This window comes from Penicillium pulvis, assembly GCF_028828015.1.
Source record: "Penicillium pulvis strain IBT 33274 chromosome Unknown contig_5_segment0_segment0, whole genome shotgun sequence".
Taxonomy (NCBI): domain Eukaryota; kingdom Fungi; phylum Ascomycota; class Eurotiomycetes; order Eurotiales; family Aspergillaceae; genus Penicillium; species Penicillium pulvis.
In genome coordinates, this window is record NW_026643078.1 from 3273667 (window position 1) to 3289137 (window position 15471).

Below are 15471 nucleotides of genomic sequence, written 5' to 3' on the forward strand. Positions count from 1 at the left end.
GACAGCATTGAGCCCCCTGGCCAGTGGGCGCCCCCAAGCTTCTCGGATCCGGTCTCCTTATTCTTGTAACTTGATTACAATTCATGAGATTGATCGGTTTTCGCCGGTGGACCAGACGTGTCAAGGACCTGGTGGCGCATGGCCCTTGTTTTTTATATACTTATTCCACTTTCTCCCCCGCTGTTAGAAGAGCAGACGGGGACCTCAGTTGAATACGGGGTCAAGACCCTTTTCTTTCTTTCTTTGTTCACTCGTTAATTCTTGACTCACTGTCAACATGGGTCCCAAATACTTGGGCCTGGAGGCGGTAGGATGGAGTCGAATGACAAACACCTGGTGGGAGAAGGTACGTTACTCAATTCAACTCTGGTGTACCTGCCTCCTTGCAAACCTCACTGACTTTCATCTTAGGTGTTGGCTATTGGTCTCCTTGCCACAATCGTTATTGGTGCTTGTTATATTATTTTCCGTATCAGCCGGTGGACTTATCGGCATTGGCGCGTAAGTGCGATCGGCCCGAAAAATCCATGTGGTTGAAACTGACTCTTTTCAGGCACGACATGAACTCTCAGAAGTACCTTCTGGGGTAACACGGTATATTGAAAAGCTAAAGACAGAGACTCAAAAATTATATACGCCTCTATCCGATAGACAGACCCCAAAGTCTTTCGGTGTTTACCTTGGAAGTTTCTCTAATCCACCCACCGCTGATCAAGCTCGCCTTTTGTCCCAATGGGATGTTACTGTCCTCGACCCGCTCCAAAGCGGTGTTCTTGATGCTCTCGCTGAAGGTTGCTCTTCCACCGACATCCTTGCTCGCCTGGATGTTCGCAAACTTGTCGCTACCGATAGCGGCTCGCACCGCGATGAAGTCATCCGCGCCATTCATGTCCTGAACGACACTCTGAACACCCTTAAGCGTCCCCAGGATGTGCAGGCTCAATTCAGTGGTGTTCTACTTGCCGACTCTCACGCTCATCTTCAGCCCGTTGTCTTGAACGAGGTTGTGAAATTCATTAACGGTATCGGTTTGGATGTTTGGATGGAGTTCGGCCCGACGGAGTACATCGGCGAAAAGCAATGCCGTGAAATTGACTGGACTCCGATCCGAGGTGTTATCTACCGAAATGGAACGATCCGAACTGATGGCGACCGATGCAACTTCTACCACATGGAGAAGATGCGCACTGTTATGCGTATCGTTGCTGCTCAGAAGCCTATTGGTGACTCCACCCTCGCGATGTGGGATACCGTCGACGATGGTATTCAGATCAGACACGATGTCCTCTACCGCAGCTTCAAGTGGTGCAACTACACCAGTGCTATGAGCTGGATTGCCCCCAAGGCTGCCTTGACCGATGCGACTATTGCGGCTGCTACGACTGTTTCACACGAGCCAATTGGTGCCTTGATGTGGATGAAGGACGAGACGACCTTGGAAGCACACAACATTTGGCGACAGAACGAGGATATTACTAGCTCGGCTATCGGAAACGACGAGTTGTACGACTCTCTCGAATCGTTCGTGCCCGATCTTAAGACTAAACTCGCCCTGTTCGCTCCTCGCCCCAAGTCTGTTGTCAGCGAGCAACTGGTCACTATCGATGAATTGCAGCTTGCCGCTCCGAATGAGCCCCACATGACCAACCCCTTCTCGATCTCTCCTGACGGCGAAGACTACACCGGACTGGGATGTTTCCAGATGGGTCTGGATCTCACCGCCAAGGACATTCAGGATCTCCTTCAGGCACAACGCCAGGTTCGCGATCTCAAGCTTCTGGATCCAATCAAGCCCAAGGCTTTGCGCGAGATCGCTGCTGAGCTGCGTGCGTTGCAGGAGCTTGGAGGAGATGGATCTCAAGCCGCTGGAGAGTTGAAGGATCTTCTCGTCACCTGTGAAGGTACTGATAACGATCGCATTCGCCTTTACTCTGGACTGCACTCTGGTTTCCGCACTCGCATGGAGACCCAGGTTTGGGGTATGTACGACAAGACTCCCGGTTTCGGTCCCCTCGACATTTACCTCTCCGGCAAGTGTGAGGTGGGTCGCACCGGTGCCATTCTCCACACCTACATGTCCAGCCGCGGATTCTCCCGTTTCCAGTGTTTCATGGCTGAGATCGCTCTGGCTACTGCCAACGGTGCTCTCCACACTAAGTGGACTAACCTTTCTCCTCGTATCGTCGCCGACATCCAGCAGCTTACTCCTACTGAGGCCTTGCTTTGGTTGAGACGTCTTTCCACCACTCTGGGCAAGGACTGTGCGCACTTGACTTCAAATGTTCGCGCCTGCACTGAACACCAGCTTATCAAGGTTCCTTCTCTTGGTCAGATTCGCGCTCTCGGCTCTAGTGAATACTTGAGCGGTAGAGCCTCAGGCGAGGATTTAGTTGCCGCTCGCATGGCTTATTACGATGACCAAGGCTGCTGGGCTCCTGACGCTATTGCTGCCAAGGAACTTTTCATGGAAATTGACGCTCGCTTGCCTGAGGTGCTGCTGGGACGTGACTCGCGCACCCTTGAGCAGCTCGCACTTGTCATGCAAACTATCATCCAGAAGGGTCAAATCGATGCTGGTGTCGATATCCTCGCAACTGCCGTCTTCTCTGCTTTCCGCCGCGTCTCCCTGGATGAGATCTACCTTGAGGTTCTCGACCGTAACCCGCTCCCCAACCTTCACACTGTCCAGGCTGCCTGTTTCGCCGAGATGTATGCCCTTGGTGCTCGTTGTGAGATGTTCCTCGATATGACTCCCAAGAAGCTCGGCAAGATTATTACCGCTCGGTACCGCGAATACTGCAAGACTCACCAGCCCACTCGACGTGATGAGATCTTCACTGAGATCCCGACCGCTTATGCTTCCATGGACATGGACTTGAACCCCGAGGGAGACAAGATCTCCATCCCTTGGTATTACCGTATTACCTTCCTTGGTATCTTTGCTCTTCCCGCCCTCATCGATATTACTATGTTGACGACCGTGGGCCGTGGATTATACCTGACTACCTTCATGAGCGATATCGACAAGACCTTGGCTACCACCGCTCTCATGGTTGCGCTTCTTGTCTGTGGTGGATTCGGCAGTTGGATTACTTCCGGTGGAACATACTACCTGTATGCAATGGCTTTCCCTGCAATGGGTATGTTCGTCATGACTCGCTTCATCGCTGGTCTCGCTGTTGTATTCGTCGGTGGCTTCATTGCCTTCATCGTCCTTGGCTGCATTCACGGCTTTGCGGCAGGTATCCTGTTCTTTCTCTACTTCTTCTTCCTGTCCACCTACCTCATGCTCCTGTCGGTCCTGTCCATTTACCAGCTCCCTGGGTTCAACTTCCAGTCTGGCCGAACAGTCATCATCTCGTGTGTGCCGATCTTGTTCATCTCTCCCCTGGTTACCCTCTGGGTGGGCCATGATTCGGTTATCTACCTGTGTGTTGTTGGCTGCTTCGTTACCGCCCTCCTTCTGGGAGCGCGTCGCGTCATCTCTCAGTGGAACGCTTGGTACTTGAGCATTCCCACGATCACCGACGGTGAAGTTTTAGACTGGTATGTCAAGACCCTGCCGTCTCCCAGCCCGGCCTTGCTCAAAGAGCTTTCTTCGTCTTCCGTGCCTCGCCAGGCTCTGGTTGATGAGGTGAACAAGGAGCGCAAGCGTCAAGTTTGGTCGAAGGCTACAACCGATGATTTCATTCGCAAGATGGCAGAGGGTTACGACTCTACGCTTTTCCTGCTCGTTTGGTACTGTCGATACTCGCGAACTCAGATTCCCCTTCCCTACAGTCCCACTTGGAACTTGCAGTTGAAGGCTGCTGTGGATACCATCGCAGACATGCAGAAAGGTATTCGGATGCACAATGCCTTCCTCCACTGGCGTCACACTGGTGCCGATGTCTGGTGTGGTATCCTCTACTTCGTCATTGCCTTGATTGATAAGTGGACTGCTCTACTCACTGGTGAGGCACTTGTTGGTCTTTCCAGCGCCTCGAGCGCTGAGTTCCGTCTATCTGTCGGATTTGGCTTGGGATACTACCTCATTGGTGCAGTTATGCTTGACGCCGTCTCTCAGCCACTCTGGATTGCGGTCACTAAACGGAACCCCGAGCCCATTGGCTCTTTGAACGGTTTGCGCGATGTCTTGGCCCATAATCAGAAGGACAGAGAGAGACTCTACTGGACGAACCTGACAAAGTTCTTCTTCCTCCACATTTGGGGTGCATCCATTACCTTCGCTCTGATGTGGGCCTTTGAGGATAAGCGTACCTCCACTATCATGTATGTTGCCTACATTGGTGCTTACAGTGGTCTTCTGTTCTACCAGTACAACCGTATTTTCACTGGTCCCGAAGCAGCTCGCTGCCTTACCCTTGGATCTATCGTTGGTTTCCTCACTGGTTTGCTTCTGCACGTATGTCTCCCTCCATTCACCTGGAGTAGTGTTATCGGTCTTGCATCCGGTACATGGACTGCCGCTATCTACTCTTTGATTCAGGCAAATGTTGGTCTGTCCCCATTCAAGAAGGCCAAGGTCTTGGAACCCACCAAGGTCGGAATTCCTTCAACCTACACTTGCAGTTCTCTCGAGCCCTACTTGGATATCTCCCAGACTACCATGGCACAGACCTTTGACCACATCAGCTCTCTGGATGATGAGTTCCGCTACCGCCTTGACGCGTCTACTCACCCTGGATCTGAGGTTAAGAAAAATATCCTTGCCAATGCTGGATGGAGGAGCTCGCTCCTAGTACAGGCTGCTTTCCCCGATGCCGAGAGCCTTGTTAGTGAGGTCGTGCGTTTGTGGGAGACTGGTCAAACTATTGTTGAGTTTGTTTCCTCCGAGCACCTCCTCCAGAAGGAACAGCGAATTCGTGCCATCTCTTGCTTGACTGGTGATCAGCTTCGCATCTTCGTTGTTGTTGGCCCTGGTCTTGGAGGACAGGACTGGACGAGCAACATCCGCCGTAACTGCCAGACTATTGCCGAAGCTGTTGTCCAGGCCACCACCCAAGCTAGACTGGGTCTCTCTCACGATCACTCGATGATGTCTGAGCTCTTGGTTATGGAGCACCGCGATCCTTTTGAGCTGTCCATGCCGGAAGGTGTCAAGTACCAACTGGAGCGTAACCCGGCTGAATGTGCGCGTGTCGCCAACCACGGTCGCGTTACTTTCCTCCGTCATCTTCTCCTTGGTATTGATGCTGATCTTGAGTGGGACGACCTCCCCGAGAGTGCTCGCTCTCTTCTTGTCCGCCGTGCCTCAGGGCGCCCCGGTCATATCGCGGCAGATGAGCTCAACTGGCTTCAGGCTCGTGCTAATGCTCAGGATCTCCACGGTGTTTGCACTTACATTGCTCGCTACAATGTCGGCGTTGGAATCTCGCTCTCTGTCAACTTCTTCGCCCAGCGCTGGATGGAGCATGACACATACCCTGACTACCCAATGCTCATGGATAAGACCTACGAGAAGCCCGTGGACCGTGTCTTGCCCCCTCCCATCGCATCCAACCTGCCATTCGCCGAGACTTTCCAGAACGCATTCATTAGCCTGTTCTACAAGATCAACCTTGTTGTCAAGTTCACCTTCATTTGTCTGGTTGCCGATCCTGAGTACCAGCGTGAGCTCAACTATGTTCTTCGAGGACTGCCCATCATCTTCGCCTACCCCATCCAAATCCTGCTCAACTCAATGTGGTCTTTCTGCAAGCTCCTTCAGAGACTACTCATTCCTCTTGTCCTGGTTCACGGTCGCAAGAACGTTTCCGACCTCTACAAGGCTACCGGTGGCTGGAAAACTACCATTGAGAAGGACCGCATCGTCATCGAGAGTCTTACTGGGCCCATGACTTGCTTCTACCGTCCTTTGCCTGACCGTACTGCTCGTCTGTACCAGTACTCTGGACTCCACGCCCAGGAGCCCGAGGACCAGTCACAACTGATTGCCATCAACACCTACTCTGACAAGGTTATCCTCCGCCGTCGCGAGGAGTACAAGAACAAGGAGGTCATCAATGACTACACTTACGAATACCCAGAGGGCGATGGCAAGAAGCTTCCCAAGCTGCCCATTCAGCGACAATGTACCTCAGGCGAGCTCGGTGGCCAAGTCATTCAGTATGATGACCGTGGTTACATCGTCTCCGGATCTGCCGTGCAAGGTGTCAACCCCGTGAAATTCCAGTACCACTTCCGAAAGGATGCCAAGTTCGACGACGAGCTTCTGATGGGTGAATACCAATTCCCTCACATCCGGATCAATGTCTCCTGGTGCATGCCTCCGCCCCACCGACCTGAGCGCCTGAACAAGTGGATCCCTTACCCTCGTGTCAGCGAGGCTACTTTCGTCCAGGGATCCGATGTGCACCACGCCCGATGGACCTACGACCACAAGTTCCACCCGACTATCGTGACCACACTCAACGGCGAGGAAGTGCCAACTCCGATCATGATCCGCGAGGATTGGTTCCACGTCTTGGACAAGCCCACCAAGAGTAGTTTCTTGCACGACAATCCTCTGTACTTCTTCAAGTCGTTTGAATCCAACTTCGTGACTCGTTTGCTCCGCTTGAACGTCCAGGCCCGCCCTATTCCCACATCGCGCTCCCGTACTCACCTCTGGAAGTCCTGGAAGAACAGCAAGAAATTCGATGCCGTGACCACCGTTTTCCTTGATGAGCTTCTGCTCCGATCCGACCGTGTCCTTGCTCCTTACTGGCGCAACCGTGACTTCGGTCGCCTTGATGCGGCTGGAGACTACATTGACGCCCAGGCCGATACTATTCTCGCTCGTGTTGATATCGATCCCGATATCAGTACATGGACTCTCATGGCATTCAAGATGAGCGATCTGTCCAGCTTCGGACAGGGTGGTGACTCCAGAATCAATACTCGCACGCTCTCGACCCAGCTCCAGGATACTGATACTCAGCTCCACGTTCTCGCTATGGATACCGCTACTTGGCCCTGTGAGCCTGGTGGTGTTTCTGCTTGTCGTCGCGACATGATCAACGATCTCAACGGTATCAGATGGCACATTCTTTCCGAGAATGCCAACGATTACGGTGTTCCGAAGTTCCAGATCGAGAGGAATGTTCAGTCTTTGACTATCCTTCCTCAGTGGGGTCTGGATTTCCTCAACCCTACTCACGGTGTTTTCCAAAACTGCCTTGATTCCGCCGTCGTTGAACGCGCCCAGGCTACCCGTGTCAATGATATCGAGACTCACTTCATTCCTATTCTGACCAAGTTGGTTCGTTGTGCCCGCACAATCAACCTGACCCGTCGCCACATCGAGGAAGCTACCAACGCCCTAGTTGACTTGAACGCCTACTTTGAGCACGGTCGCAGCTGGAACGATGTTTGGATGAGCGATACTGTCAAGATGGCTTGGCGCCAGCTTTGGCTCTCGGACGACGTTGATGATGCTATTCCCGCCTCCCAGTGGTGGGATGCTGAGCTCCCCTCCTTGCAACAACTTGATAACGCCTTGGACATGTGGCACCGCTACCTATTCATCTTCTCTATCCCCGTTCCCGAGAGAATCCCCGATGTTTTCCAGGTCTCCCACCACTTTACAGGTGCCACCTACGGTGTTCTGTGCAAGGCCAAGCGCAAGTGTGCTCTCCACGTCTGGGATCACTGTATCAGTTTCCGTGAGATGACCGTCTTCTGTTCCGCCGCTGTGTCCTTCGATTCCACCTTCGTCAACAGCACCCTCATCTCCCTTGGTCATCTGTCGTGTGTTCTTATCGAGCACCACGCTGATGTTGTTCTTCCTTGCGCCGAGTACTTCAACCCCGGTTGGGAAGTTGAGCTCGGAACTGCCGAGGGTGCCCTCCAGCACCGTCGCACTTTCGCCCGCAAGATCGACCCTGTTGTCAACGGTATTACGAACATGGAGAAATACAAGCCTATCGAGAAGATTAAGACCAAGACACCTACTTGTGTCATGTTGTCTCACGTTCGTTACGTCAAGGATATCAAGACTGCCATCATGGCTACAGATCTCATCGTCAACAAGTGGGGCTTCCGGGATTACCAGCTGCACATTTACGGAGATATGGAGCGTGCTCCTGCCATCGCCTCGCAATGTCAAGAAGTTATCGCCTCCAAGGGTCTCAGCGAGCACGTCATTCTCAAGGGTCTCGGTAACCCGTCGGTTGTCCTTCAGGATGCTGTAAGTTTCACCTCCTCTACTAATATTTAATTCATAACTAACAAGCAATAATAGTGGTTGTTCATGAACTCCTCCATCTCAGAGGGTCTTCCGTTGGCTATGGGTGAAGCCGCTCTTACCGGTGTCCCGGTCGTCTGTACAGACGTCGGCGCCTCCTTCTGTGTGGTCACAGACAGAGCAACAGGCAAACGTTTCTCGGAGGTCGTTGCACCCAACGATTACGACTCTCTCGCTCGTGCTCAAATCCGCGTTATGGCCCTGCTTGATCAGTGGGCTCCATTCGCCGAAGACAAGGAGGGAGATCTAGTCCCCAAGCTTGAATTCCATCCCACTCCCGAAGAAATCAAGGCCATCTCTGATCGTATGTACGCGAAGCAGGATCAGCGTCGTGCACTGGGAATGAAGGGTCGTGACAACGTCCTCAACTCCTTCTCCAGTCACCGTTACCTCCGTGAACACGAGCAGATGCTTTGGCTTGGTAAATACCAGAGTCACAGCTACATTGCTCGCAGTGCGGTTGCTTCTAATGCCTCCAGTGGAATATTCATCAAGGAGAAGAAGCCTGCTTCTTTCCGGGCCTCTTATCTCTCGAGCACAGCTACTCTTCCTCAGACTCCGGATTCGTCGTATCACCCCATTTCCACTAGGGCTTGGAGGGCGTTCCGCGATTACCGGCAGTCTGGGTCTGCATCCATGGCGAGTGGGACTCAAACGCCGAATTCTCTGAACTTGGCTTAATACCTGCTCTTTCCTTATGTCTATCTCTTTGCCTAATTTTTTGTGTTTGTTTTATAGCGTATTTGTTTTTGATACCGCCTTGCGATAATCTCGGCATGAGTTTTGTTGTACACATAGAATAATGTCTATAAGATAGTTACATCACATCACCAAAATATTATTTATCTCATATCGAACCTATTACGAGTAACAATCCACATTTAAGTAGCCCCGACAAGCAGTTGAACATGAACCTTGAGCGAAAAGCACATTATGCCAGGCACCGAGGCAGTCATAACCGAAAATCAATTCATTCTATTCATATCGACATAACCCGCAGATTAAATTCGTGATCGAATGTTCATCGAAGCTCATTTATTTGTGCAAGTAGAAAAAGTAAGTACCCTCCTTGACAGTCTTGGCATCCATCGCACCCGCCAACAAGTCATCATTGACATGGCGGAAGTAATCAATGATCGGGAAATCATCGTAAACCATAGCAGTGGACAAAACACCACGCCATTCAATTTGGCGGAGCTAATCAAAGCTGTCAGTATATTTTCCATTATTGGATCCTCGGCATGGATATTTTCGACTGGACTCACGCGGGCATGGCCCCAGGATTCGTTCCAAACGCGTTCTCCCGCATCATTGGTGATCATGATTGGATCAACATCTTCGGTAGATCTGAAATCCTTGCCGGCCCAGTTCATGTCGGTGAGTTTCTTCTCGGTCGGGTGGTTGGAGTTGACATTTGCACCCTTCCAGCTTCCCATGAATTTCTCGGGCGCAACGGGCTTGAGCTTGTCAAAAACGGCGAGGTACTCTTTTTCTGTAATGTTCTTGCGAGCGACGAGCTGCACGTACTCTTCTTCGGGAGAGCTATGGGTAAAGTGTTAGCCGGTATCCCTGCTAAGTTATTCAATTGAATTTCCAACATACATAGACATTTTGTGTTTGTTTGGGTAGTTTCCCAGATGTGATTGGGAAAAGGGAGTATGGCGGGATGGTTCAGGAACGAAACATCCCACTTCGCGCGAGCAATTTATAGCCCCGATCTTGAAAATGGGAAACCCTATCATGTAGCACAATGTGCGTCATTGGATGAATAGGAGGATATTATTCGTTCAGATCATACATATTGATCGTCCTCTTCATGTAAACTTTATCGTGTAATTCGCTTTCCAGGAGAACGGTGGGGCATTAATGTGGATCTGGACGATCATAGCGCCTCAATGGGCAACATAGTGCCTCAATGAGCAATCGTGCAGATGACCAGTGTCCGGATAGGGGCATCACATCACGATAGCCTATTTGCCTTTTCCATATCGATTGACATCTTGCTCTCGATAAGCTAGCACATGTACCCTTTCTTTTCTCCCCTCGCCAACCGTGGAACAGCTCCAGCCTTATGGAAAGAAAGTTTGGTTCGGATCCACTGGGGACTGGGGTTGCCACACGAAGTGGGATGCGTTCAGCTTGCCCGGTTCGGTAAGTATCATCGGTGGCTGAGATGATCACGTATGCGGAGAAGACCGAAGAAAGCTTGAGATTTGAATTAGATGGGGGTCCGATTCGTCAGATTGATGACGACAATGCAGAGTTCAAGCGGCGATAAGGTTAGGTGCCACGAGTGCGTCACAGGGTCTGCAGAAGATGAATCAGCCACTTGCTACACCGCCTGGCTTACAGGGACCTAAATCTTGTTGGTCAGTTCGTCATAGAATTGATTTCGGGGGAGTTTCTGGCATCTCTCTTCAAGATCCGTGAAGTCATTCCAAGGTTAGTCTGTGAGTTGGACTTTGGTGGGCATATGTTTAGAATTCAACTTGGGCAATGAGGGATCAAACCCGCCGGGCATTCATGTAAGCCGTAGGTATGCCATGAGGTCGTAGAAGTGAACTCAACTTCTAATCACTAGTAAAATTGAAAAATCTTATGATGTGAGAACTTGGAGCTATTCTTCATTTCGTGTGCCAGTCCCGAGCACGAGGATGAACAAGGTTTTATTAAATTTCCGGGCTCGCAAGGCACGATAAAGGGGCCCACGGACACTCCCGAAATCGTCGGAATCTATAGGAAGATGATCACATCATGAGATTTTGCACTAGCACCACGCTTGAATCTATGTTCCGTACCAGGATAACATTCCAGGGATAATCTGAATGACCTTAGACCCTTCTGGTCGGTATCCATGCCTGATTTACAAGTCACGTACCTGGCAGTCAGCAGGGCTATAATTGTATCCGCCGGTACATCCTGGTTCAAATTTTATCCCCCCTCATTCTCAGGGATCGACAAAAAATAGGTAATGGATCTAGCTGCCGAGTAAGATTCCGCTCCGGAAGCTGAAATCCGGGGAAGTCAGGAATCGGCAGTCAGATCCAGTCTTGACCCGTGAATCTCACGGCTCCACCACGGACCGACAGCTTGCCGCGTCGGACGACCTAGACTAAGTGCTAAAGATACATTAACGTAACGGTCAGCGTGCATTAGACCGTCATAGCCCCACTTGCCTCGGAAACGATCTCGGCAGGTCTCCAGGCCCTCCTTAGCGAGTAGATCCTGGCTGTGGAGCTTCGAGATTGATCTGCATTGCCACAAACGTAATACTCGAAAATCTGGTCTGAAGAGCCATCTGTTACCTAATCTTTCCATACGTTCTATATTAACGGATAATTCATTTAACATCACTGAGCCGGGTTCACGGGAAGTATCGAGTTCAATGTCGATGTATGAACAAACCTGGGTTATCTACGTAGCATCACGAGACTCGGAACTTGAAAATAATTGACTCTTTTCGACCGTGGAAATTAACGGGAAAAACTCGCATCATAAGGTAAGTAGATCCGAGACGCAACCACAGAATGGTTCACCGAGACCCAACACAACAATTGCATCCCGTTTACATTTCGTGTCTAAAAAGCTATCGAACAAAGTATCACGCGGACAAGGTTATGAATCGGTAAACATCGGGTTCAGCCCGAAGATAAAGTAAGGAAAGATTCGATCCGAATCACCCCACGGCTTAAAGTGGCAAGGAGATCCTTTCTAGGCAATAAGTTGTGTAAGCGGGAATTGTGGGCATCCGGAGTGGCTGGAACGGGGGCCGCGGTCGCACGCTAATTTTCCTTCTCTAAATGTCCCCCACTGAGATTACTTTCGGAATTAGTCTGCTCGGTATCATCTGCTAGGCATAGGTCCGTTGTGCATTGCATATGGCACATGGGATTGAAACATCGGAATTGGACTCGTGCGAGATGAAGTCCGGAGTCCTGTTTCACGCTTCAATTGAATGCCGTCATGAGCTCGCTTCCAAGATTGGAGAGAAGCCCCCAATATATTCTGAAAACAATCTTGTTTTCGATATCATTCATTGCTCGGGCCTTGAAGGGTGATGGTGGTGGCTTCGCTTATAGTGAATAGCGTGGATTAACTCGATTAATTCTTCATAACAAGCATTCCAATGATCTACCCCTGTTTGTTTCCTGCAGATATCCTCAGGTACCTAGGATGGCTGCAGCGGGAAAAATCTGTAACATGTCAATGGCAGTTAGGACTGCATCTGGTAGGTAATGCTTTGCCTGACAGAGTGCACTAGCAGCAGATCGCCGACGCTAAGACGATCTAGGCAAGTTCTACGCATTTGACAGGGCTTAGAAGACCAGGATATGATTTTTTCCGCCAGGGGATTACCTGTTGTGAATCAATTAGAGGGCAGCATCTCGCAAGCGACACCAAAAGTACAGATGAAACGTGTATAAATTGTCGGATCCGACATTCGGCCGGAAAGAGCTTGGCGCCCCAACCCACTGGTTCTTACGCCGTTGGCTCCACAGGCTTACCTTCGCCTTGTTGATGGCTGGCTCTTCAACGGTTTCACTCTATCTTTCTCGGAGCCGGCCGTGGAACTGGCTAAGGTGATCTCGGCAACACCTCACCGAGCACTACTAGCTGTGGATTAGTTGTGGATAAGATGTGGATTCGTAGTTTTCGTGCAGGGTCTCGACGGGCGCGAAGTGTCTGACATCACGTCAATCTCGGCTGCCCTCTCGGTCGAGCTACCGTTCACCAAGTCGTAATCCGTGGCTGTCGGGCGGCCCCCCCTGGTCTGTCAAGATCTATCATATTCATATATAAGTGGTCCTGCAGCCGATAGGAACTGAACTTTGTTCCATGGTAACACAGCACTTTCGATTATATTTTCCGATTCCTCGATCTATCGCCACTTCCCATCCTGTGCACGGATATTATATATCCTCTTTCTTAGCCCCTGATTCAGCCATTGTCAACTTTGAAAAATGGCCTTCAACCGAAATCAATTATCCAACCTTTCTATGGGCGACAGATATCTCAGTCAAGAGCTGAGCCCTCAGTCTCGTCCAATGGACATGTTTTCTTCCAAGGCGTCCGACACTCTCGGCAATTGGAACTATGACAGCGCCATCGATCTCTTCTCCTTGACTCCTGCCGATATGGACCCTGTCTCTTTCGATTTCGCCGATAGCTTGACAAGTAGCGACACGAAAGATCTATTCATGGACCCATTTGGAACCCCATCCGCCATCAACGGCTTCACCATGCCAACCGAAGATACCGTTTCCATGTCATCGGTAAATACCCTCGTATCTCACCCCGATATTCAAAAAACATAATACTAACATAAGTACTATTAGGACTTCGACAGCGACGATCAATCCTGGTCAATGCGCCCCTCAATCGACATGACCCCGGCGACTCAAAAACAATCCAAACCAACAACCCGCAGCTCAACCTCGACCCAGAACTCATCAACACGCTGGTCCTCAAGTCCCGAAATCAAAGCTGAAGAATACATCGCTCCTCGCGAGAAATCTACATCCGCCCGCAAAACACGCAGCTTATCTCAAGACTCCAATCACTCCACTACCGGCCCGGACCCACAGGTGCGGAATGCCGCCAAACGCGCGGCCCACAACATCATCGAGAAGCGGTACCGCACCAATATGAATACTAAGTTCCTTTCGCTAGAGAAGGCGATCTCGCCTGCTGGTATTCACAAGCAGACTTCTCGCGTTGGTGCGGGATCTTTGAAGAAATCTGAGATTCTGACTAATGCTCTCGCCTACATTGAGAGTATTCAGCAGGAGAATCAGGCTATGCATAAGGAACTTGCTTTGCTAAAGCAGAATATGGTTCCGAATAGCATGTGGCGACACAAACAATCACGCTCGTGATTGGATGCGCTATTATGCTTTGCTTTATTGTTTTTCTTTGCGTTTTATTGGCTTCGGCTTTTTATGACCGTGACGTGATGAATACCTAGAGCCGACATCCGTTACGGCTGCAGGAGTTGGGTTATATTAAGGCTAATTGGTTGGTTCGGCGTTGGTATTTTTACATGGTCCTCCCATCTCATCCTCATCGGGTCCTGGTTACATCAAAAGTGTCTTCTGTTTTTGTGGATACGATATCCTTACATGGCCGACAGGAGTCGGAAGCTTTCCGATAGTGTTCTAGCATTAATGTAATTGCCAAGACTCGGATGATTATCATCATACTGTACTATTTCTCCTTTCCATGCAGACTATTTCTCCGTGTCTGATTAGACTTTTCACCTGGGCAAGGTTAGTTCGGCCGGATCTCAAGGCCTTCACTCTTAATTTGGAAATGGTCAGTGTTACCGAGGTCCAAGGTTGCTCCTAAGGTTCTCCTTAAGTAGAAATATATAGTGACTTCAGTGGAGATATATACCAATGCCGCCCGGATGAGTTTTGGGTTTCTAAATTTCTAAATAGGACTCGCAGGAGTTTGCCTGTCAATCGAGCAGCGCTTGAGTATCTAAAGTTATCTAAATCTCTCACTGTCAATTTTACCTTGTCCGAGATAGAAGTTCAGTGGTGTAAAATGGTAAGAGACCTGCATTGATCGGCATGCTATGCGTATAGCTTCAAGTGGGGTTGGTAAGAGCACTAGTGTCAATAGCTCTAGCTAGTGAAGATAGCACGACATTCTAATTCTGACCCGAGTGGTTATCGGCAACCCAATCTCCAGTAAGATCCTTCTCACGATATTCATCTTCGATCGGCGCACCTGGGCAGATTTAAGGGGCCGTTTGCCGATCTGAAGCCAAACGGCAATGCCAAGCTCTTAATTAACAAACATACCCCTTTTATCCTTTGACCTTTCAAGATTGCACCTGAGCAAGGCTGGTCTGCAAAGTTATCGAATTTCCCAACGGTTTTGCCGCAGCTTGAAGTAGCCGGGACTTGGGTAATTGTATAGCTAGAGGAAACTTTTCTTACGACCTCTTCCGAGGTTCTCCTTTCTCCTATTCCTCCCGAGGTCATTCCACACAACCTTCGGTCTTGTTTCTTTATTCTACATCATATTCACGTCGCAGCTTCCACGGTTCACACCTATGTATTCCTACTAATTTTTGGAAATGTAGCATAGCCACGCTACTCTTGGCCCGCCTCGGAAGGATCCCGAAGATGAGGGCAAAGCCAAGGCCAAGACAGAACAGAACCTCAATTCACAGAGAAAGGTCCCGAAAAAAGCATAGCAATAGTAAACGGGCTGTTGATCACCATGATTTGAACTTC

At 50.2% G+C, this 15471-nt stretch overlaps 3 protein-coding genes across 3 annotated transcripts; 2 read left to right on the top strand and 1 right to left on the bottom strand.

Moving 5' to 3' along the window:
* Positions 1-208: 208 nt before the first annotated feature.
* On the top strand, positions 209-8908 carry N7503_007788 (glycosyltransferase family 4 protein; the record flags this gene model as incomplete). Its single annotated transcript, XM_057067335.1, has 4 exons — positions 209-346; positions 412-501; positions 554-8170; positions 8225-8908. The coding sequence occupies exons 1-4, from the start codon at positions 278-280 to the stop codon at positions 8906-8908; spliced, it is 8460 nt and encodes a 2819-aa protein (XP_056921016.1). The 5' UTR covers positions 209-277.
* Positions 8909-9262: 354 nt separating this feature from the next.
* On the bottom strand, positions 9263-9837 carry N7503_007789 (DUF4334 domain-containing protein; the record flags this gene model as incomplete). Its single annotated transcript, XM_057067336.1, has 3 exons — positions 9263-9424; positions 9493-9769; positions 9830-9837. 3 exons carry the CDS (start codon positions 9835-9837, stop codon positions 9263-9265), a joined length of 447 nt encoding a protein of 148 aa, XP_056921017.1.
* A 3351-nt stretch (positions 9838-13188) lies between these two features.
* On the top strand, positions 13189-14103 carry N7503_007790 (uncharacterized protein; the record flags this gene model as incomplete). The annotated part of the gene is made up of 2 exons (XM_057067337.1): positions 13189-13500; positions 13564-14103. The coding sequence occupies 2 exons, from the start codon at positions 13189-13191 to the stop codon at positions 14101-14103; spliced, it is 852 nt and encodes a 283-aa protein (XP_056921018.1).
* Between the last annotated feature and the right edge of the window lie 1368 nt (positions 14104-15471).